The sequence below is a fragment of the Ailuropoda melanoleuca genome, chromosome 9 (genome assembly GCF_002007445.2).
Source record: "Ailuropoda melanoleuca isolate Jingjing chromosome 9, ASM200744v2, whole genome shotgun sequence".
Classification (NCBI taxonomy): domain Eukaryota; kingdom Metazoa; phylum Chordata; class Mammalia; order Carnivora; family Ursidae; genus Ailuropoda; species Ailuropoda melanoleuca.
In genome coordinates this window covers 70,956,537-70,982,671 of record NC_048226.1, presented here as the reverse complement: position 1 = coordinate 70,982,671, position 26,135 = coordinate 70,956,537, and the positions used below count along the sequence as shown (strand labels likewise).

The window sequence follows — 26,135 nt, the reverse complement described above, 5'->3', positions numbered from 1 at the left end:
TTTAATTTGGATGCACAATATTTGCAGCAGTTTAAAAAATTTAAATATATGTCTCATGTCAGTCCTTCCCTCTCCTCCTGAAGTGGACAGTCAGGTCTGGGCCAGGCTCTGACATACATAAATAAATACATATCATACATACATTCATATAAAAAATCATATAAAATAAAAAATATATGTATGTATATATGATATACTGGTAGTGCAGTTCCAATTCTAGCATGGTTTTGTTGTGTCCCTCACTCCACAGTTTAGAGAATGACAGGCTGAGCAAGACTTCTGAGTCAGAAGAGGAAGACTGATGGCCCAGAGGGTATATAAAATTATTTATCCTGCTTTTCAGTCAAATGGAATTCTCCCTCTTAGTAATAGTAAGAAATACTTAATTTTTAAAAATTATAATTATTATTCTTTATGTTGTACTAAGTCTTTATGTTTAATGCAGGTATTATCTTGCTGTTGTGTAACAAAATTTTCCTAATAGAGTTGCCAGGTACAGCCTCTAGAGAAGTGTTTCTTAAAGTGTGGTTCCCTAACCTCCTTACAATCTGTGTTATCTTGTTTATTTGTTAAAAAGTTAACAAATTCCTGTGGCCCACTTGTCACCTACTGAATCAGAACCGGGCCCAGGCACTCGCATTTTAACAAATCCTCCTGGTGATTCTCATAGGCATCTAAAGTTTGAGAACCACTGCCTTAGACTAGGGGATCAACAACCTGAAAAAAAAGACTCTAACACGCAAATAGAAAAAAAGCTCCAATATTTCCTTGTGTAACAATATGAGAACATAGATACAGATGAGGGTCAGTAGAAAAAAAATATTCTTCTGCCAAAAGACATAAGGGGAAAACAACAACAAAAGTAAGAAATACAAGAATATCTAGAATATGAGATGAAACAGAGATGTTGTCAGATAGCATCATGGTTCCTCTAAAATGTGTCACCAAAAACACATTAATTTCTGATATTCTCTATTTTCTATAGCAATAAAAAAGCTGATGGCTTTATTTTTCCATGATATAAAAAATCCTTCTCTGAGGATCATGACATGAGTATTAGGCACTTCAAAGAGAAAAAGATTCTAAAGGCTAAAGAAAAGTTTTCTGATAAACTTCACATTTAGAAACTAAGAAACAATAATAATTATTATTAGACTAAGCTCATATTGGAGAAAATCACTGATTTCTGTCCATGTTTTTGAGGGATGAGATTAAACCTTTGCCATCTCCACAGGCGATTTTTTTACTCTTCTAAAATTGTTGGAAACATTTCAGATACATAACTGCAAATGTTTGATACGGAGTATTCTTTTTAGATTTTCTTATGCCATAGAAAACCAAAAATATCATTTGTCAATAATATTCATTTTTCATACAGATATTAGGCATATGGCCTTCATATTTTTACAATTATACCTCACAGTTTATTAAATCATACTTTCCAAATAGATAAATGTTAAAATAATATAGATTAAAAGAACAGGCACTTTTTAATTTTACTGATTTTTTTAACCAAAATTACAACTTTTTTTTTTTTTTAAAGATTTTATTTATTTATTTATTTGACAGAGATAGAGACAGCCAGTGACTGAGGGAACACAAGCAGGGGGAGTGGGAGAGGAAGAAGCAGGCTCATAGCGGAGGAGCCTGATATGGGGCTCGATCCCATAACGCCGGGATCACGCCCTGAGCCGAAGGCAGACGCTTAACCGCTGTGCCACCCAGGCACCCCCAAAATTACAACTTTTAATAAACGGTCTTAAATTAGGCATTTGATCAATAGCCCTATTTTTTATTTTATATTACAGGACTTGCATTGAAGTTTTTAATAGATATCCAGTTCACCTTATCAAAACAGAATTATTTTATTAGCTAGATTATTTTATCACATTCCTAAATTTCTTATCTGTGCTTTTCAAATGAATAGTTAAAATATATGTTGATTTCTCCAAAACGTAACAAATATATCTCCACAATCCTAGATATGACATACTTCTTATTTTAGCTCAATTTCATTAATAGAAATCTTGGCATCATTTTAATTGTTTTAATATAACAATCATTCCAGCTTTACCATGTATGCATTCTTAAATTTCCTAAGGAGAACTGAACAGCAGAAGTAAATATTTAATTCTAAATAACATTAACTAAAACAACTATAATTTTTAAAATTTAAACTAAATTAGTATTATTCAAAACTAACAACAAAAAAACATGCAGCAAAGCAAGGAAAGCATACTACTACTTTCAAAAAAAGAAAAAACTATATTGTCATTACTTTACTATATAAGGGTTTCCTAATGAAAAGAGGCAAACAACTTGTACCAAGTATTACAGTAAAATTAAACGACATTTCATTTACAAAATGTAAACATAAACCCAACACATTTTATTTAGATTGTTATTTTGTTCTTTCAAAGTAATACACTTTCCAAAGTTGAACCTTATATATAATATGCATAAAATTCATATTTTAGGTAAGGTACAAATTTATTTGCCAATCTCCTCAAGGAGTTGTTGCTTGGAAAATGCAAGAGAATGTACATGTTAAGTGATATAATGAATGATTTAAAGAGACAGCAACCTTAGGGTAATAAAGGATAATATCAACAGTATAAAATTAGCTATTTTTGTCAATGTTATATATATATATATAAGCACAGTCTGAAGCCTATGACTTTTAGTATTCGGTTCATCATATAAAATCACTAACAAAGATTGTCTCTTTAAATTTTTATTGTATTTTAATCCCCATGCAGAATTTTACAAGCTGGCTTATAAAATGATTTGAAAGTCAATAATATGGTTTGGAGCAACATACCAAAAAAAGTTTCCTACTACGCATTTTCCAAAAACATACAAATAAGGGTTAAAACACAACTTTAGTTTCTATCAGGCAGACAAGGCCTTTACCTGAACCCTAGGAACAAAAGGCGTTGTTCTTCTACTAAGGCTTTGGCTCTGGTAAGCAAAATTAAAGAAAAAAGCAATAAAACAAAACCAAAAAGGACAACACGCTGGAACTAAAAGACCAAAAGTAAAATAAACACATAAAACTATCCCTTAAGTATACTTTTTCCATAACAATATATATCTAAATTAAGTACTTCAATAGAATGAAGAAGTTAATTTTTCCAAAATGTTAAAACATATAAAAACTATATAAAATCTTAGTATTTTTAAATATAATCAACATAACAGGAATTAAGACAATGTAAAATGACACTTTTGGGCTCGTATACTCTGAAAGAATGAGTATAAACATAATCCAAGAGCCAAGAAATTTCAGGTTTCACCCTTAAACACACTACCATAGAAAAAAATCATAGTCCAAGAAGATGTTACATGAAAACGCATCATAGAATTATAGTGAAAAGTCATCTGTAGAAGTAATTGTGTGACTTCTCCAAAATATGTTTAAGAAAAGTTTGAAAAACATTAACCAAGCTGGCTTTAGCATTTCTTAAAAGAATAAACACGGTAAGATGAAAGTGTGCAGAAGACACTGGACTAATTAGTTGATTCACATCTTAAGAATTTATACCAGATTCTAGTATTTAAAAACCACTTTTAAACATTTATTAGGTACCACTCAAGATAACACTTTATTGCTAATCACACTTATTAATGATAATACCTTATTTCTTTTTATTTCTATAGTTCTTTATAGTCTTCCAAGCTTTTACTGACAGTTTATTCAAGTTCATTGCCTCCAACAACACTAGGAGGTAGTTGCTATTATGTCTAATTTGAGATGAGGAAACCGAGACGTAGAAAAGGCTGCATACAGTTGCCCAGACTCAAACAAAAAGTAAGATAGTGTAAAGGTAGAAAATAAAGCCAGGTTCCAAAAACAAAAACAAAAACAAGAGAAGAGAAGAGAAGAGAAAAGAAAAGAAAAGAAAAGAAAAGAAAAGAAAAGAAAAGAAAAGAAAAGAAANGAGAAGAGAAGAGAAGAAAAAGAGAAGAAAAAAGGAAGAAAAAAAAAAAAGGAAGCCCAGATCTGATTAAGTCAGTCTACTTCAAATTCTCAGAATAAAATCAAATTTTCTNAAAAAGGAAGAAAAAAAAAAAGGAAGCCCAGATCTGATTAAGTCAGTCTACTTCAAATTCTCAGAATAAAATCAAATTTTCTTTCTCTTCTGGCTTATTCTGTTTTTACTTTGAAACAGTTTCCAAAAGACACCACAATAATCAGAATTTTGTGCCTTTATTATAATAGGCATGCCAATGGTTAAATCAGGAACAAAATCAGATGCATATTTCTGGGTTTGGGAATGGATTTCAAGGCATTTAATTCTGCTTCTTTCACCAAGATTCCATCCCATTCCTCATACTTTTCATGGATGTCTCTCTTGCCTAATTCAAAGAGTTATAAATAGAGGCTTCAGACCTTTCCATTGTTATAAGGAAACAGATAATAGGTAGTAGGAGGACTGTTGCCTAATTGAACTATCATCAGATAGAGACTGTTTAAGACATAAATCTAAAACTCAAAGGAAAGCAGACCTTAAAAGCAGATATCAATCATATGAGTCATCTTTCTCTCTCTCCAAAAACCAAGGCAGTCTCAAATCTAAGCAGTCTTCCTTTTCATGTGGAGACATTTCCAAAGGAAGAAAGAAATCTTTAGATACGGAGTATGTTACCGATATCTGTCTGCATAATTCTAGGTGGATAGGACTCTAGCAAACGGACCAGGGATGTATGAAATGCATAGAGATTAACAAGGCAGGCTGAACAAAGGCACTAACAAAGTACTCAATTTGGAAACAGATTTTATTTTCCTTGCTCTCTCACCTGTTCTGTCTGTTTTAGACCCAAAATAGCAAGGTAATGGAAGACTTTTGCAAGTAAATATTACTCCATAAACTAAAAAAAATTAATTTGAAACAAACAGCACTTTGAAATAAATTAGTCCTTTAAGGCAAACATTTTCCATCTTCTAAAATGGTCTCAAATCAGCAACTCACAGATTTCTGAAATCAGTTGTCCACAATCTACGGTAATTTAAACCTAATCTTCACCTATAAATTTATACATTAAACTTGGCTATAAAAACGTATTTTTGTTTTGCTAGTTTTTTAAATTAAGAGGAAATTCAAATATCATAGAAATAACCATTTTAAAGTGTACAATTCAGTGGGATTTAGTACATTCACAATGCTGTGCAACCACCACCTTCCTCTAGTTTCAAAACTTTTTATTACCCCAGAATATACTGTACTTATGAAGTAATCAATCCCCGTTCCCCTATTGTCCCAACTCTTGGCAAGTACTAAGCTGCTTTCTGCCTCTATGGATTCTGAATATTTTATACATGAATGGTGAAATATTATATATTACATTGCAAATTGTAATTAATACTAATTCATGTATTTTAAACAGGAAATATCTGATGAAACCTGTAACAACTCAGCCTTATACAAATGAAGAAGTGAATTTGTACACAATTTGTTTTGCATTTTTCATGTCACTCTGTACCATATTGCACCACTATCTTTAAGGCATTCCTTTTATGCAAAGCTTCTGGAATAACAAGGTTGTGACGATGAAGGATAATAGATAAAAGCTCGAAGGAAAACACTTTCATTTACAGAAAGGTTTAAAAAGACTATAGAATTTCTAAGGAGATATGAAGGCTACATACCTATTCCTCAGCTACTTATTCCACTTAAAAGGGCATACAAAACGGATATGTACAATATTTACAAATAATCACTAAAAATGGCATCAGAAAAATATTAAAACAAAGTAACTTAGGGAAACATTATAGCCATAAATCAATCATAGATCCAGAAGTAAAACAAAATATGATTGTCAATAAGAATCAATGTGTTCCTACAGAAAGAAAGAATTTTGAGCCATTTCTCACTTTTAAAAAGAGTTGAAGGCTATCTTTTATCTGAGCGCTATATCAAAAACTAGCCAAAGACTCCAGATTAATTTAAAAATATTGAAAGAACTACAAAAGTAATCCTGTGAAGAAGGAATCTGTTAAGCTGTGGAAGAACACAAGTTTTAAAAAGAATCAAAATAAGGGAGTGTTGACACTGAAAAGGCTAATATACAGTCCAGGTGTCACAAATCTGGGCTCACACTGAGTTTCTCACCAAATGCATTAATGGCACTTTCACAGTTATGCCCTAGGATAGTAACAAGCAGCAGCAGAGTTCAAGCATAGAGAAGAAATCAGCTGCATAAATTTTTAAAAATCATCAATAGCCTTGAAATGAAAGTTTAAACAACAATTTAAATTATATGTATATTTCTGTTTGAGAAAATAGCAGTCCATGAACTGACATAATGTATTAGGAGGTCAACTCACAGACCATACAAATTATCTTTGCTCTCTGGATTTAGCAACATCATAAATTTGTAAGTGAGTTATGAGCTCAGGTAAAATCTCACCAAAATAAAAATGCCCAAAAGTAAAATAAGTACAAGGAGATAGGAACTCTTATGTTGCCTTGTGCCTTCCTAGGAATTTTCCCATAAGGTGATACATGTGGATGTATTTCCTAAATTCCACATCATTAGAGCACACCAAAATTGTCTCCAGCTGGCAGGAATAGGGTTAAATATAAAGGAAATAATATATCCAGAAGGGTATCTTGCTTATGTTTTCCTGCATGTAAAGAACGAAAATAAAATTAAGTTTCATGAGGATAAAATCCATTTCTATCTTGTTCACTGTTGTATTCCCAGCAACTAGTATTATGGCTGACTTGGGGTCAGAATTTAACATGTATTTCTTAAATAGATGATTGAAGATTAATTTCATAAAAGCATTTTTGAGGAAAATGTTGGCAATAGATTTGAAGAATCTTAGATCTTTTTCTCTTTCTCTTCATATTGTAATTTTACTTCTGAAAAATCCTGACAAAAGAATTTTGTCTGACCTAACAAAATACGTAAGAGTTATATTCCAGGATTTGCATGGCATCATGTAATATAAGTTAAGAATACAAAAGATGTCCCAAAATAGAGAATTTAAGTAAAACGGTATATTAGATATTAAAATCATTTAAAGAGACATTTTTAAAGAAAAAAATTTTAAAGAGAAAAGTGTACAATACCTTACTAAGTGAAAAAGCAGGTCTCAAAATACTATACACAGATTTACCACTTTTGTTTAAAAACTGCTATGTATGTGAATAGTTCCATTTTAGTGGTAGGATTATTGGTAATTTTTATTTTTTAGTTACTTATCTGTACTCCTAGATTTACCACAACAAATATGTATTGTATTTATTAACGTTGTCTTACTGGAACATACCCTTTCCAAGTCACAAGAAAATGATAAAATGTACACATTTTAAATTACAATTACATGGATTTTAAACTAACACCATTTATAAATGTAAATACTATGACTTTAAATCACTAATTATACCGTTAGAAATAAAACTTTAAAGTTTATATTCCCTAAAATATTTAAGTCTGACCTTTCTAGTATATTCATTTTGAACCATGACAAAAAACAGCTGAATTTGAAATGTGTCTAAATGCCTGCACTACGCTCCTCAATCTCTATCCCCCTCCCCCAACCCAGTCCAATTTCTACAGGACCTTAGGATTTCAAAGACAGCAACAAAGCAGTACTTACTTACTATGGAAGTCTAACTTCACTCCCTCCTCCACCAGCTGAAGCCAACTATACATACACACACACACACACACACACATTTATGTATAGCCATCCTAAGCATTAGTTAAAGATGGTCTATTTGAACAGAGCCATAATAAGTTATTAAAAAGGGTTAACATTAGCACTTTCTAAAATGGTGGAAGAAAATACACATACATTTGCAAGTATAAATGACAAGATCTGTGCTGTCAATATACATAAATAAATAGAAAGATGCTGCTTATTATAGAAAATGAAAAAAAGAACACTTTCTTCAAATGAAAAAGTTCACTCTGTTTGTGAGAGAAAGGAAAAGAAAATAATAAAGAGAAGAAATTCATTTTAATAAGACATGTACAAGCTCCTAATAGTATTTCAACTTCTTTCTTGCATAATTTTTCTGTTATTGTCACCTTTGTGATCAAAATAGTCCCGGAATATACATGTCTAATAACTCTTTCAATAATTTAAATGTTAACTCTGCTTATACTTCCTATAGCTTTTAATTAATAAAAATTCTTCAGTAAAAATCAAACACCTCCCCTACCCCCCCAAAAAATAAAAGGAGAAATTTCATAGCTGATTAAACAGAAAGCTTTTTCTATTGCTCTTAAAACATCAGCTCAAGAATAGTTTAGTTTTCAGTTAAAACATTTTTTTATCCAAAATTCAATGTCTAGATTTTGAGAATCTAAATAGTTCTTAACACTTAGAGAATTGCGAATTTAGTAACTCATCAGCATGATGTTTCTAAAATGCAACTGGATGAATTTAGATATTTTAATATTTTAAATAGTTTAAAAAGAGAATGATAACTGAAGAAACTGATAAAGAATGAGGGCTCAAAATTGCAAAGCTCTTCTAACATGGACAGAAAATGCCTAATTCAATTTTTAATTTTTATATAAAATGTTCGAATTAGGGATCACTTACTATGAAATCACCCAGTATATTCAGTTATCTATTATATATGTCCCCATTTACTTAGTTTTGTCTGTTGACCAAAGCTTCTCAAGTATCATTATACTTACAGCAATATTCATACCCCAATGATTTACTATGAAATTCATACCAAATTTCCTTAAACTTCAAAAGTAGGGAATGTATGAAATTGACTTTCATCTTAAATATACCATCTAAATATACAGTACAGCAATTTTATTTCTCTCAAAAGTCTAGGCAAATGATAATAATTTTAAGATATTGAGCAAAAATCATGACCTTGAATTTTGGAATAAAACTACTAAGGTAAAGAAGGTTTTAGATATCTCCACGAATTCTCTCATTAAATTCCAGGAAATCTAATATACTCTAATAAACTCTATGCTAAATAATTAAAATTAAATTTCAATCAAAACTACTAGGAATGTGAAAAGTGATGGTTAAAAGCATAATTATATTCTAAGAAGAAGTTGGTTTACAAAAGCTATTGTCATATACTAATAACACTACTTGGTATTCCAAAAAAGAGAAATTAATGTAGTGGTTACATACTGAAAGTTGTCCAGATAAGTACTGTGGAACATCCCTCAACATGCCAGGACTCATGGGCGAGGTAACGGAAATAGAAGGGCGATCCATTTTTTGAGATTCAAAAGAGCTAGAACCTGAAATGGTAATTACACATAAAGAACAATAATGATGACCCTTCATTTGTATTTAATAATCTTTACCATATGTCTTTTAAATTATTTATTTATTTAAAATGTCCACAAAATGTCATTATGTAAACCATTTTCTTAGCCACAATGTTCCAAATACACTTACAGCTATTTTTTGAAGCTTAAGTACAGCTGAGGGATTCTCTTAAGACCAAGAGTGAAACATTTTCCCTGCCAATTATAGTAGAGACAGACCTCTACATCAGGACTTATTTACTTTGTCTTTTATGTGTATACCAAATTCATATCTTACAATAACATATTAAGAAAGTTCTAAAAATAGAGACTTAGGAAACCAAAACCTAAATCAAAAAGCAACTTGAAGATGGTCTCAACTTGTAATTCTGAAAATACAAGTACTGGAATGTTAATCATCAAGTCTTTCTGGGAAGTGATAAGTTGAAACTACATCTGGAAAAGGATATAATAAATTAGATGGGCAGAAGGGAAGTACGGTCTATGAAAAAAGAGGCAGAACAGCAGAAAAAGCAGAGCCTCAGTACCTAGAAGTTGTACGTATGAATATATCTCTACAGTAGGGAAGGTGAGTAAAAATGGAGCTCCTGGGATAGCGGGGGGAATTAAGTGCCTGGAATTCTGGGCACTAATTGAATATCAATGCTAGCTCTTCTGAATGAGGCAATAACTACATTTGAAGATGACTTTACCACTTACTTAAAGCATGGATTGCTTTGAAAGAGATGGAAAACACTTAAAAACAGGTGGAATTCAATAAAAGAATACTAGGAAATGTTGCCAAAATGGAATAGAAAGAAAGAATTCCCATGATATCACAAAACAAATAAACGAGGACTCAGAAACTAATTAGATATGAGAGATAAAGGGAAGAGGAAAGAATGATGGCTTTAGAGTAAGAAATAAGCTCAGTTTTCTACATGTTAAGCTTCAAGTAACAGGAAGCATATTATTATGCTTCTTAACAGAACATATTATTTTAACATCCAAGGATAAAGGAGCAGTGACAGATCATCTCGGTACTAAGAACTTAAGAGTCATCTGGCAATTAAAACCATTATGAAGAAAATAACTTATTGAGGAACTAAGGACAAAGATTAATAATTGAGCCTATTATTCAACTTTTAAAGAATAAAGGATTGATTCTAATTTAATTTGAGAAAGGACCCCATCTCCTCAGAAACAATTTTAAAATTGTAGGCTAGGGTATTTTTTAAAATAGCTATAATAAGATAATGGGTTCCACCCTGCTCATACAATATCTGAGTAATGCTACGTAAGCGAATAAAAATTGTACCTACTCCACAGGACTTTTGTAAGAAATAAGTGTGATAATGTAGACACAACATCAACCACAATCCCGGGCACTCAGGAAAATGGGAGCAAGGATGAGAATGATGATGATATCTTATATTAGTACAGTCGACCCTGAGGGTTAGGGGCGCTAACCCCTGCACAGTCAAAAAACCACAATAACCTGTGATTCCCCCAAAACTTAACTACCAATAGCCTACTATTGACCAGAAGACTCACCAATAAACAGCTGATTAATACATATTTTGTATACTATAAATATATCATATACTGTATTCTTGCAGTAAAGTGATCTAGGGAAAAGAATATGTTATTTAAACAATCATAAGGAAAAGAAAATACATGTATAGTAATACACTGTATTTATTGAAAAAATGTGTATATAAGTGGACCCATGCAGCTCAAACCCATGTTATTCAAGGGTCAACAGTATTTACTTATTGTTATAGTTTTTTTGTGATGATGGTATTATTTTGGATAAAATGATTTAGTACCAAATCAAATAAGTCATTCAATCATATTTTAAAATACAGTGCTATGCCATTCCCAGAGTATTTCACCTCTCTGGTAAACATTTTAAAGACACTTATAATTGTGATATAAAAGTAAAAAAATCTATTTTAATAGTATATTCTTAATTATTGTAGGATCCAATCACTTCCATTGCTACCACCAATGGNATTTCACCTCTCTGGTAAACATTTTAAAGACACTTATAATTGTGATATAAAAGTAAAAAAAATCTATTTTAATAGTATATTCTTAATTATTGTAGGATCCAATCACTTCCATTGCTACCACCAATGGCCTAAGTCACCAAATAAAATACTAAATATAAAAATAGTTCTCTCACTACTCTCTCTGCTTTCACCCTTGGCTCCATTTAAACTATTTCCAACACAGTAGCCAGAATTTAAGACATAAATCTCTCCTCCAAACCGTCCTGTGTAACTACCGATTTCCCACAGAGTAAAAGCCCAAAACAAAGTATGCTCTACACTGGTTTACAAACTCTATGCAACTTGGCTGCCATGACCCCCCTCTCCTTCATCCTCTGACTGCTCGCTCACTCTGGCACCGCAACACTGGCCTCCTTGCGTTTCCTCAAGTGCATAATAGGCCCTCCTGCCTGAGAACCGCTGCACCGCTTGGTCCCTGTACCTGGAAAGCTTCCCCCCCAACCCCCCGCCGCCGATAGCCACTCTTCCAGATCTTTGCTCCAATCATTCCTTCTCAATATGGTCTCTCCTGAGCAACATATTTCAAAAGGCAACCCTCCTCCTCTCTTCTTTTACAATATCCCTTACTCTACTCTCAATCAATAAGAAACTTAGTTCACTGGAAAAAATCCATTTGCTTAACATCTAAAACAGCACTCAAACACATGTAATAAAAAGCATATACATATTCAATGTTACTTAAACTTATTTGTCTATTGTTCCATTATGACTCTGATGCTATCAGAACTACTATCCTATTTTCTAAAAATATAAATTAGAACATTATTCACTAGATTGTGCCAAGCATTCCCCCCACTTACTGATGGTTAGTTCACAAAGTAGCAAATTTTAAAACTAGAAGAAACTAGGGTGAAGCTGTTAGGAGAGATGGGTATGTTTATTATTTTTTATTGTGATGATGGTATCTTCTGTATGTCAAAACTTACCTTATTATGCACTTAGGTGCAGTTTACTGTAGCCTACCTTAATAAAGCTATGTAAAAATACGTAGTAGTTAAGATGGTGTGACTGAAAAAAACTATCTTAAAATATTATAGAATTTTGTACTTTATCCCACAAAACATGAAATAATACTCAATTTTTCATTTGTATAATGACTATATATTTGATAATAAGATTATTCTATTTCTTACATTGTAATAATAGGTAAAATACTTCATTTGACCCCTGGGAAATGACATTATTAGTATTATCTTCTAGAATGAATGAGACTTACTGGACTCCAGTTGTGCATGTGTGCTATCAGGGATTCTAGGGATATCTCTGAAATGATAGAACAAGAAAACAGGAAATTGTTTCAACAATTAATGCAACTGCCATTTTGATGATCATCAACCAATATATAACAGGGAAGCGTAAACTGAACAAAATTGTGTATGATGGTAGCATTACGCAAGAGAAAACAAGCCGTAGTACTTGATTGCCAATCAAAGTGTTCTGAACTAACCTCAACTACTTAGAAAGAAATAAAGTCATATGCATTTATAGCAGATTTATAAAAACATACTTTATTTTCTATGTGCTTTACTACATGATTATCCATTCTAATAGATTTTTGAATTTAAGATAGGCTTTATGATATATTTGAATTCTATTCTGTTCTTTAATCAATAACATTGAAGTATAAATAAAATAACACCACAAGAAAAATTTGAAGATTCCGATTGTGACTGAAATTTTTAAATGTAACAACTCCACTGAGGAAAAAATGCAAACATGTTTTTCATTGGGACTTACAAATGGTAACTGCACTTATGCCGAAATTATATACATTTTTGTTTGAGATTTGCCACGCAGGGTAGATTTTAATAGTTAAGGTCATTCAGAAATATACATAAAAGAATATTTAAGGTATTAAACAAAAATATGATTAGAGGATCCTTTAATACCAAGAAATATATTTGATTACTACACTAAGCTGATACACTGCAGTTTTACCATACTACAAAACTATGAAAAGACAAAATGAAAAAGAGATACAATTTCATATGCCAGATTCATTACTTTGAAAGGAACATTTCAATAAAACTAAGTTATCAATGTAAGTCATTTTCTCCAACATAAAAAAAGATCAAAATAATACAATCCAATCATTTCCTAAATGAATGAAAACTGGGCATTTGTATTCTACAATAAAAAAAGAATTTCTATAGCTTCCACCTTCAAATACTCTTACCCCAAACTTGCATTTAATAACTGCACTTAATCATTGTATATATTTCTTCTATTGCTTTTACTTAGTTATAGGTATATCTTTTACATTGGCTTAGAATATAAGCTTCTATAAGGGAAACATTGCTGTGATATTTAATGAGAAATTCTCATGATACAGGCAAAAAGAATATTTATTGTCAACTTTTGGTGCCAACTTTTGGAAATTGCTAATTTAATCTATAGGTAAAAAATTACAAAAGCCAAGGAGTACTTTGGTATTTGCTTATTTTTGGTCTGTTTCCTTAAACACGTCATGCTGTTCCTTCAACTGTTCCCCCTATTTCTGAATAGTGTGTCCTTAGGACCTCTCTTTCCTAGGTTGAAATCTCCATTTTGAAAAGAATATGTAAAATTCATTGACCCTCATTTTCACAGTGTAGAGGACCACAGTTCATGAACTTTCTTTTAAAAGTAGTTTTAAAATTACTTCTCCTACTATGCCTTTAGCCACCTATTAAACTACACTACGACAATAAAAATAGTAAACACCTAAATATTTCTTCTTCTTTTATAATTAACTGTGTATTCTAGCATGATCAGATAAAGAGATGTCATGATTTTTGGTTTTATGTTTTAGCAAAAAAGGAGAAAAGAAGCCCTGTGCTCAAAACAATTTTTATAGTAATCAGGTATTTTTAGATTGCACACTACAAATTGTGTAATAGTGGTCAACTTTATAAGGTGTGTCCGTAAAGTACACAAACCAACTCACCCAATAGGTCTTGAAACAACAAGCTCCACTTGTGGTTCAGGTTTGGATTCCAGAATGATGTTATATACTTCTTCAAATGTGGCTCCTTGCAATAACCTTCCATTCCATTCTAATACTTCATCACCTATAGTGTATTCCAGTAATGATACTCTTAGAAAGAAAAACTAACCCCATAAAATGCACTTGAAACCAAAGCAATCGTAAAATGCAATGAACTCCATAGAATAAAATCACCATTACGGAATAAGACATACTGAGGACAGCTCCATTGGCATAAAATTTGATGATATGGATGATTAATATTTTTACCCAAAAGGACAAACATCTGAGCAATAAAATTACATAAAAGTTATGTCTGTGGTTTCTAATTCTTGAAACTATTTAATTCTAGAAATTATTAAAATCTGTTAATTCTTTGAAAATTTTATGACTACATTCCAGATTTGTCAATATATATGCAACTGAGCACGTTGTCTAAAGTTTCTTTTTTTTTTTAAGATTCTGTTTATTTATTTGAAAGAGAGAGAGCACACATGAGGGAGCACAAGCAGGGCAGTGTAGGGTGTGCAGAGGGAGAGGGAGAAGTAGACTCCCTACTGAGTGAGCAGGGGGCTTGATGTGATATGCGGCTCAATCCCAGAACCCCGGGTCCCTGACCTGAGCCGAAGGCAGACACTTAACCAACTGAGCCACCCAGGTGCCCCTACAGTTTCTTACAAAAGGCTTAATACTTAGCAGTTTATCACATTCTCTCCAAGGCATTCAAGGATCTCTCCAATAGTATCCATTACCAAAGAGATAAGGGGTCACACATTGTAGGAAATACGTATTTATACATAAAGTTTGTTTCCTAAACTGTTGGAATTTTTTCAAAAGAAAAATGAAGGTTTATGGGAAGCAAAATAGATTAATACTAGATACACAATAAGAATATCCATCAGCCAAAAAAAAATGAGTAAATATAAAAATCTTTTTATCTAATGTGACTCAAGAAATAATAGTTACACTTTCCATTTATGAATAAAGATTTTTTATTTAAGTTAAAAATGGGTTCCTTATTTTTGGTCAAATCACTTCTAAGTGAGGATAACTTTTTTATAACTATTTCAGTTTAATAGTTTAAATATAAATAATCAAAGATAGAAACCTACCTGGTCTAAGGTGTCCTACAGTATCAGCTAAACTTCCTTTTTTTACTTTGGTAATAAATGCACAAAGCCGACCTGATTCAGTCATCTTTCCTCCTACAACCTGTTTAAAAGAGAAAAGTGTTCAAACAGGCATATTGTTCAAAGGAACATAATTGAAGATTCAAGTAAAAAATAACTAGACAATTTGTAGCTTTTAAAACTATAATATTCTAAAAATAACTTTTAAATAATATAGTTTTATTAGAAACGGAGTACATGTTCCATGCGTGGATTCTTTTTACATATTCTAAAATTTTTACAATTTAATCTATTATTTGTAAAAAAAAAAAAATCACATACCTTAGAAAGAATTTAATAATTTGTAATTTCTCTTAGAGAAGTATTTTTATCATTTCCAAAAACATGGTATTACAGTATTATATAATTTATTAACATTTCTAGTTATAGATTTCAAATATCATAATCACATAAATATTTGTTACTTTGACTATGATAACCCACCAAAATTTCATTATTTAGGAATCTTTTAGGCACATTAATAATGTAAATGATAATGATGGATTTTTCCCAAGAAAATTACAAAATGTACTTAATCTCATTAGAATTCGTGTAAACTTCAGACCATTTGCACCCCAATTTTTCAATTTTATCTTTCTATTCATATATATCTTTTAAGAAGAGGAAAAACAAATGTTCATAATAATGCTATGGAGTCATATGTGTACCTGTAAGACTGGCTTCTTACAAAATTAATGCTTGTGATCAACTACCATTCAACCAATATATCAACTTTATAGCGTGTTAAGCAAATAACAGTAATTAACTTCATTAACTAGTTTTTTTTCCTCTAAATTGAGTGAACAATACCTGAATTTTAAAAAGTCACTGGCTTTTCCTATGTATTTATTCCCAAATTGCAGTGAACACCCTCAGTTCAGTTCAGTTCATATTAACTAATTGGTCCTATGTTTGATTCTGAAAATTAAATGTATAGATATTATGGGCTGACATCGTTATGTTAATATTTTAAAACTTTCTTGGCTTGATAAACTTCAATAATAATAATTAATGATACTTTATACTATTATTATTCTTGAAATCTTGCAGTATGCTAGCTACTGTGCTAAATGCTTTTATATTGCTTTATTTAAGTTTATTATAATAATTCAAAAAGCATTCTTATCTCCATTTTACAGATGAGGAATCTGAGGCTAACAGTTTAGTTGCCCGATGTCACGTTGTTAGTAATGGCTGTAGCTGGGATTCAAGCCAAGACTTCTTAACCTCTACTTTTCACTGCTCTAACACTCTATTGGACAGACCTGGATTTAAATCTCACCTTCATCATCATCTTTGTGACCATGGGCAAGTTATGACACCTCTCTAAGCCTATTTCTCATCTGCTGTGTTAAATAATATGATAGAAGTAAAATACTCAGATGAGTGCCAGCTACATGGCAGCCACCCAATAAATGTTGGTTGGCCAATTCCACTTACACCCAAAGTTTTCTAATATCTCACTATATTCTACAGGACAACTTCTGTGGCAATTGCTTAACTCTAAAAACCATTTACTCTTCTTTCATTTCAGTTTTTAACTCACCATACAGATGAACAACAATACCATCAAAAAACCACCACCACCACCACCAACAACAACAAAATCACATAGTTCTATTTGATCTACTTACCAAATAACTGTCTGGTATTTTACAGTCAAATATAAATCAGTATTTATAATAAATCTCCTAGTATAAGTATCTTTGAGAATTCTCTTTCTCATACACACACATACAAATATACACACACCCACATTTTGCTACACTGACACAAAAATTATATTCTGATTGCTAAAAAACAAAATTCAACCAAGTAAATTTGAAGATTTAATTGACTTTATTATGGGATTCATGAATTGGGCAGCATCCCATCTAGCAAGCAGAGGAGAGCTCTGCTGAGCTCAACAAAACAAAGGTTTTCAAAGGCAGAGAGAGGGCATTAAAAAAAATAAATAAAAGAAAGGAATTTATTAGGAAGGAATGCACTGTTAAGGCAAGACTGCCCTCTTAAAAGGGCGTCTATCAATAAATTTCCTAGTATTGACCAGGAAATTCCATGTTGACTGGATAAAGGTTACATTGCTGGGGGGCTGAAACTGCATTAAACTAGGTATTAAGTTTTGTTTTAGTGACATGGGGCCTTAACCTAAATGATGCTATTTGGGGCCTATAATTTTCCTTTAAACACTGTGTCATAAATATACTACATTTCCCAAGTTTGCATATTTAGTAATTGATTAAACCCACTGTCTTAATAGAATATAAACACAGATACAGATTTAAAGGACAAACAGTATAAATAAAATAAGTTTGAGCACTGTATTCAGGATTCAAGCATATCATTTGAGTTGTATTTTCCAAAATCATACATACAAGTATTATTGCGGAATAAATAATACTTGGAAAATGAAAAGATTTGGGGTAATGAGTGCAAATACTTGGGAATTCTTGAAAATGGGGGAAAAAACAGTAAGTTGGCATAAGTTAGAAAGAGTTATTAAATTTTTGCTTTTCTCTTTAATCAGGAAAGGAGTAGAGAGCTAAAATCTCACAAATTTCATCACATACCTTCAAGCCAAGCATTGCTCCTGAATCTCGAGGCACACTTCCATCTTTTAGACGCTTATTTAACAAAATGCGACCAATTAAACGATCTCCATCTTTAGATGGCTGCCACGTCACAGGGTGCTGACACATTGCATCAACAAACAAAAAAATTAATGTTCTTTTATGATAAATCACCCCTTGTTTTACAATCTCTCCAAACTCCAGATTTCCAAAGTGTTATGATTACACAAACCAGTTTGCATTCAAAACACTGATCAAAGGCCTTACTACATTATGCGGATATGCTCAATTTTATCATCTCAAGATCTTTCAAAATCCAATTACTGCAAATTCTTACAGTGCCCTGACACATTACTGAAGTTATATTGTTTTATGAAATCTGAGAAATCTTGAAAATATATGCAAACTATCTACACACTGAATATTAATTAAAAATTCATATGACAGAAAAGACAGGTTGAAATTCTATGAGGTTAAATTCATTTAAAAATGATATTTTAATGTTCAAACACTATTGGAGACTTTGAAAGACTTAATTACAGTAAAAGCAAAAAGGTAAAGTTATATTAATACATCAAATTTGAACCTACGATGAGGGCTTCCTTGAAATAGGTTTCTAGATTAAAATTATAAAAATACACAAGCCCCAGTAACTTTTCAGTTCAATCTGCATGAGAGAAAGAGACCTAATTCAAAGGTGAGGTTAGTTTACATTTCTCACTTTCTGTAGGTTCATTGATTTTTTCAGGTCTTTGATCTATTCAGTAAATTAAGTTTATTAGATAATTCAATGGCAGCCACTGTTAAATAAGCTTGAAAACGTTAGGAGTTTATCTCTTTCTCAGGGCAGAGCCAAGCCCTTTGTAAATCATGACACCATCCATTATTAATTATATGTCAAATAACAAAGTAAATGATTTGTGTAATCAGTTTCACAGTCATCTAAAAGTAACATGCACATCTTCATGCAAAATTTGGCAGGCAAGAGACAAGTTCCAGTCAATCACATCTATATGGTAAAAAGATTTCAAAAGTCTCACTATTCTAAAAGCAAAAATAATAAATACCAAAGCAGATGGCAATGGTTCTAGTACTAATTAATACTACATTAAAATGCTATGACAACAAAACAAAAGACCAAAATGACAGTGAAAGGGAAAAAAGAAAAACAACTTTTTCTGTGCAAACAGACCCAATTATCTCCCTTTTGCCTGGGATTGAAACTATTAATAATTTAATTTTCATCCCAAGGAAAATATATGCAAGCAATCAAATAAGCCAATCCAAAAATTCTTTATATTTGTGGTTTATAAAAACATCACAAAGTTCTCTCATGCGACCATAGACAAAGCATTCCTTTGTTCCTAATTTTTTATTTCATTTACTTATTTTTTGGTATGCCGTCAAACAACAAAAACAGCAAAGCAAGCAAGAAGTATTTTGGTTTGTTTGTTTGTTTTGGTTTTGTTTTTCTTTTCTGCACCTTAGGAAATGCTACATTGACCCTTGAAATGCCCTGTCCTTTTATTATGTTCTGTTTGAATGAGTGACAGAGAGCAAACGAAGACCAAATGAGCAGGTTAAAAGGCAGGCTCCACAATCTCAGTACCTTATCACTATGGCTATGCTCCTCGTTAAGGGTTGTGCTACTACAGGTATCTACCCCAGAGTCCTTAATCTGAGGCTCAGACCATTCCAAGTCCTCTTCCAAAGAGTGGCCACCAAAGTACATCATTTTCTTTTGTCTCTCAGACCTGGTGTTAGAGTCCGACAAAACTGCCTGCTCACTAGTTTTTCTTTTTCCCTTTTGACTGTCCCCTACAGGTGTGGGATAAAAATAAAAAATAAAAATAAAAATAAAAAAAAGATACAAAAAAGAAAACATGCAAAGGTGTAAATAAAAAAGGGAGAGTGAAATGAAAAACGAAAGTTAAATAGTAAGGCTCCACATGTCTCACCAAAGACATTGGGGATGCCTCACTGCTATGCCAAGACGTATGGTCCAACCAGTTGTAATCCATGTCTCCTGTGAGAGTCAGACAGACAAAGAGTGCAGTAAAGGAGACAGCGAAAGAAAGGACAGACAAAGACATTATAAACATTTTAAACTATGTGATTCTGTCTGGATTCAAGAACTTTGTCTGCAGCACTCACTATATAAACCAAGAGAAAGCTAAGATTCCAAATGAGTAAAATTTATAGAATGCAGAATATAAAGTTTATGTACTCCAGATGGATCCTACAGAGCAAAAGTTCTGCAAGAAGAGAAAAGGCTAATAACAGGAATAGAAATGAAAAAATTATATATTCCAAAAAGGAAAAAGACTATCCACTGTGTCTGTTATTCATGCTATTTTTTTTTTCATGCTGGCCTACAGACACGAATTTGTTCTCCAAAGATTAAGGAACATTTTAAAAATTAAATAGCGGTTTGTCAAGAACCACTACAACAAAAAACCAAGTAATTAAATGTTGTTCCTGGAATGTAGTATGATATTCTTTATAATGCTGAAACCTCCCAAAAAATCGGGGTGGTTTAAAAAAGAAGAATTGGTTACACAAAAGATTAATTTGGTATGAAAATGAAAAAACAGAGTCACTCATTTTCTATTAGTAAAGATAAAATAAACTTTACTTAAATATCATGAATTATGTAAAATATTTTTTCAACTTTTTTGTAGAAATTGCATTCTCATAAAAAGTAAATTTTTTTTAAAATAATTGTCAGACAATGTATATAATTGGCAACTAAGAATGAATATCCATTTCCCAAATTTATGTGTTCCTTATTTGCCTTACATTTAAATAAAATTCTTTTTAGTCTCTATGTGTACATATACATCTTTTTAAGCTCTAGTCATATTTTCTTTTACTTAAAAAGATTTAGTAAATACCTTCCATTTGCTATGTATTGTGCTAAGCTCTAGCATAAGGAGTAAAACAATGAGACATAGAACAGAGTGAAGATAAACACAATAAATAAATCATGAATGTCATACAGGAGAGTACACTATGAGAGAGTATAATAAGTGCAAAGGGCAGAACTCTCAAAACATCATGAAAGAGTATAATAAGATCTAATGTAGAGTTTGGGGTCAGCAATGACCTCTAAAGAAGTGATCTTTAAAATGAGAAACGAAGTATATGGCCTAAAAGACAAGTAAGGAGATAGGCAGACGGAAAGTGGAGGAAAAAACATTCCAGGAAGAAGCAACAACAGGGTGCTGTAGAAAGACTGACGGAACACCAGTGTGTCTGAACCAAAAAGAATGCTAAATGAGGTGAGGCAGCGTAAAACCAGTTTAGAGAGGACTTTTTATGCTGTATTAAAGATTATGGATTTCATTCACTAAAGGATTTTAAGCAAGATGTTGGCATGAACTGATTTACATCTTAAAAAGATGAATCTAAGCACTAACTACAGATTGGGTTGGAAGACACCAAGGTTAACAGGCATCTGCAATGATTCATGGGACAGGTAATTATGGCTTGAACAAAGGTGACAGCAACAGAAAGGTAAGAAAAAAGGGCATTGAGAGATATTTTGGAGGTAGAAATAAGAGAATTAAGAAAGACTGAAGAGGGTCACCTTGACTGGCTCAGTCAGGAGAGCATGTGACTCTTGATCTCAGTGTGGTGAGTTTGACCCCATGTTGGGTGTAGAGATTACTTAAAAAAAAATTAAGAAAGACTGAAGAGTCAAGGATAAATCCCAGGTTTCTGGCATTAACAACTGGACGGAAGGAAAGGCTACTTATGAGATGGAGAAAGCTGAAGGAAGAACACTTTTTATTAGAAAGGGTAAGAAGGAAATACTCTATTTTATAGAATCTAAGATGTCATTGACTACAGAATTCACATATATTAAAATGATAGAAATATGCATCTTAGAATTTTTTAAATATGGTGATTGATTTTGGATGTATTATTCAAAATATCTATGTTATTCAAGTGGGTATACAAAAAATCAACTTGTCAAGCTGTAACAAAGAACAGTCCAAGCTGCAGACATAAATTGGAATTATTAGCATGCAGATAGGACTAAGTGGATCATTTAGGAACAGAAGGTAAAGATATGAAGTGGAGCCCAAATGAATTCTAACATTTAGAGTTTGGTTTGAGAAAAAGAGAGGCTGAGAAAGAGCATGCCAGAAGGAAAAGAAGGAGGGAGGGAGACGGACTTCTCTGAACTAAACAGAAGAGAGCCTCCTCTGCAGGAGGAGAAAATAACTATGACTTCTGTACAGTAGGTAAGATAAGGAACTGAAAAGTGTGCATTTGATTCAGCAACATGAAGATCAGAAGGATGTTAGAGAAAACACTTTGGGTAGAATGATGAAAATTAAAATCTGTTGAAGTAACTGAAGAATCAAAGGGAGACAAGGAAGTAGAAAAATTGTGTGGAGATAAATGGTTCACAAAGTGAAATCCCCTAAATAGCATAATCAACATCACCCCGGGACTTGTTAAAAGTGCCAAATTTTTAGGCACCAGCTGAGACTTAAGTAATCAGAAATTCTGTAGATAAGGCCTAGCAATCTGTTTTTTAACAGCCCACCAGGTGATTATGATCTCAATAATATTTGAAAACCACTGGAGATAATTCTCTTAAGAAGTTTATTTGTGAAGGATGATGAAATTGGGTTATCTAATATACACAAAATTCACTTTGTAGAGGGGAAAATATTCTTTAATCTACATAACAGAGAAGCGCTTCCCCATTTTTCTCATGGCACAAATTGATAGTTATAATTTTATGGCTACCCAAAAAGTTAAGAGTATTTGTATCTCAGAAAACCCTTTGAAAATACAATATTGTTCCACACAAAAGCACTCATAAATCTCCAAACTGAATTAAATAAAGTGTGGAAACCCTAAATGAAAATTCTTGGCTGGTTTCTGTGAAGGTGTGAGAACCCAGCTCACAATCTCTCTTTCTCCCAATGCCTACAACCTACCAAAAAAGGCAGAAGTGAAGTTGTTTCCTGACTAAATAAAGGACAAGCTGTTTAACCATTTGAAGCCAAAGCAAAAATATTTGACAGACCAAAGCCAGTAAACATTTGTTGAATGAGTAAAACACAGAATTACTAAAGAATCAAATACAGTAATTAATGTAAATCATACACAAAATAGTTCTCAGCCACTAGGACTATTAGCATTAATATTCATATTTTATATAGCTTCAAAGGGCAGAACTAAAATAGTAAAATATTCTTCCTTTAGTAACATTTCAAAAATGTTAGGCTTTCCAGTTCCAGAACAAGAAAAAGATGACACAGAAAGAACCTAATGGAAATTTTAAAACTGAAAATTAACTGAAATATAAAAAGCAAATAGATGAGCTCAACTGTAGAATGCAGAAAACAGAGGAACAACTCAATGAACTTGAAAGTAGAACAAGAGAAATCACCCAATCTGAGAAACATAAAGTAGACTAATAAAATAATAAAATAAAATAAAACAAATAAAATACAAAACAAATAAATAAAATAAGCGAGACCTCAAGGGTTTGAAGAATTATAACAAAAGATCTAAAATTCATGTCATAGTGTCCCAGAAGGAGAGGAAAAAGAAGCTAAGGCTGAAAAAGTATTTTAAGAAACAGTGACTGAAAAGTTCCCAAATTTGTAAAACGTGTAAGCCGAGCCTGCTGATTCAAAAATGGTACATAAACCCCCAAACAAGAAACACTCAAAGAAATCAAGACACACTGTAATCAAACCAAAAACTAAAGACAAACGGTCTTGAAAGCAGCAAGAGAAAAACAACACCTTACCTAAAGAGGGAAAATAATTCAAATGACAGTGGATTTCTGCTCAGAAACCTTGGAGGCCAGAAGAAAATGGAACAATATTTTTAATCTCTGAAATAAAAGAATGTCAACCTTGAATTCTTTTTTTAAAAAAGATTTTATTTATTTATTCGACAGACATAGAGACAGCCAGCGAGAGAGGGAACACAAGCAGAGGGAGTGGGAGAGGAAGAAGCAGGCTCATAGCAGAGGAGCCTGATGTGGGGTTCGATCCCATAACGCCAGGATCACGCCCTGAGCCGGGATCATGCCCTGAGCCGAAGGCAGACGCTTAACCGCTGTGCCACCCAGGCACCCCTCAACCCTGGATTCTAAACATGGTAAATTATGTCTCAGAAATGAATGAGAATTAAAGACATTCTCAGACAAAAGAAAACTAAGAGAATTTGTCACCAACAGATCTACCCTAAAAGAATGACTAAAGAAAAGGTCTGGAAACAAAAATAAACAAAAAAAGACAGAACCTGGAAATATTGAGAAGGTAGAAAGAACACAGTAAGCAAAAATATGGGTAAATACAATAGACTTCCCTTTTTCTCTTAAGCTTTCTAAATTATGTTTTGTGTCTGAAGCAAGAAGTATACATTCTCTGATGTGCTTTTTGACATATATAGAAGAAATATTTAAGAAAATTCCATTAGAAACAGGGAAAGGCAAAGAAACTTAAGGTATGCAAGGTTTCTACACTTGACTCTAGTAAAATGTAAATACCAGTAGGATGTGATGTGCATATGTAATATATCACCTAGAGCAACTGCTAAGGAAAAAAAAAATCTTTGCAAAGAAATCGCTCAAAAAAAACATTACAGATGAATCAAAATGCAACTCTTAAAAAGATGTTAAAATAACCCACTGGAAGGCAAGAAAAAGAAAACAGAGAAATGAAAATCAGAGGGAACAGAATACAAAAAAAAATGGCAAACAACAAAAAAATGCAGACGAATATCCCTCACAAACACAGAAATACTTAACAAAATATTAGCAAATAGAATTCAGCAATATATAAAAAGTATTATACACTCTGACCAAATGGGGTTTCTTGCTGGATGCCAGGCTGGTTGAATATTGAAAAGTCAATGCAACCTATCATACTCACAAAATAAAAGAGAAAAATCACATGATTCTATTCATTGATGTAGAAAAAAATTGATGTTTAAAAAAAAGAACTCTCAAAAAACAAGGAATAGAGGAGAACTTGCTCAAATAAATAATCAACTGAAAACCTGTAGCTAAGACCATACTTAACGGTAAAAGGTTAAATTCTTTATGTGAAGAGAAATTTCACCAAAAAGAATATCTTTATTTGTAATAGCTAAAATGTGGAAACAACCAAAATATCTTTCAATAGGCAAATGACCACACAAACTGTGGTATAACCATACCATTGAATACTACTCAGTAATAAAAAAGAAAAAACTATTTATACATACAACATAGATGGACCTCAAGGGCAATATGCAGAATAGGAAAAAAAGTCACAAAATGTTACATACCATATGACTTCATTCATACAATATTCTCTAAATGATAAAATTATAGAGATGAAAAATTAGTGGTTAGCAGAGGTTAAGGATGAGCATGGGGAGGAAAAATGTTACTATAAAGGGGTAGCATAATAAAGATCTTTGTGGTGGCATAGTTCTGTATCTTTATAATAGCAAGGGTTTACAAATCCACATATGTGATGTCATAAAACTATATAAACTATATAAATTGATGTCAATTTCCTGCTTTTGATACTGTACTCTAATTATACAAGATGTAATCATTGAAGGAAACCAGGTGAAAGACACACGGGATCTCCGTGTATTATCTTTGTAACTTCTTACAATTCAAAGAAAAGGCTGGAGTACCACTTGTCAGCATGACTTAGAGAAAACTGGTGTTTCAGTTAGAACATTACACAAAAAGCACACTAAATTTTATGTAACTCTGATATTCAATGATTCTATTACTGCAAGTTAAACATACTTAAATATGAAACCTGATTAAAAATAGTAATCAAAGACTGACATCTTAGGCTAAGATTTTCTCCTTCACTTACCCCTGCTGTAAAACATAAACTAATCCAATAGTTTGTGTGTGTGTGTGTGTGTGTGTGTGTTGTGTGCTGAACATGCAGAGAAAAAAGTCCGAAAATTCTATTTATTACATTTTTTCTAAGTCATTAAGTGAATGCAAGAGTTTATTAACTCTTTATGTCATTGTTTTCATTACTTTAGATTAACAGAGGTTTTACAATTAAATCACATGTTATATAAAATTTTTCTTCAATATCCTCATTTTTAAATTTAA

At 32.1% G+C, this 26,135-nt stretch overlaps 1 protein-coding gene across 49 annotated transcripts in view; it reads right to left on the bottom strand.

Moving 5' to 3' along the window:
* RIMS2 (regulating synaptic membrane exocytosis 2) overlaps positions 1-26,135 on the bottom strand; it is a 611,447-nt gene that overhangs the window by 268,531 nt on the left and 316,781 nt on the right. For 20 of the 49 annotated variants that reach the window (XM_034668424.1, XM_034668464.1, XM_034668427.1 and 17 more), the window contains 6 exons: positions 19,984-20,051; positions 18,026-18,145; positions 15,399-15,498; positions 14,248-14,371; positions 12,538-12,584; positions 9,125-9,237 (listed from right to left, as the gene is read on the bottom strand). In XM_034668424.1, coding sequence (XP_034524315.1) covers positions 9,125-9,237; positions 12,538-12,584; positions 14,248-14,371; positions 15,399-15,498; positions 18,026-18,145; positions 19,984-20,051 — 572 coding nt within the window. Of the gene's footprint in view, positions 1-2,913; positions 2,962-9,124; positions 9,238-12,537; positions 12,585-14,247; positions 14,372-15,398; positions 15,499-18,025; positions 18,146-19,634; positions 19,844-19,983; positions 20,052-26,135 lie in introns of all 49 variants that reach the window. The other 29 variants (XM_034668414.1, XM_034668436.1, XM_034668423.1 and 26 more) reach the window with 3 other exon arrangements.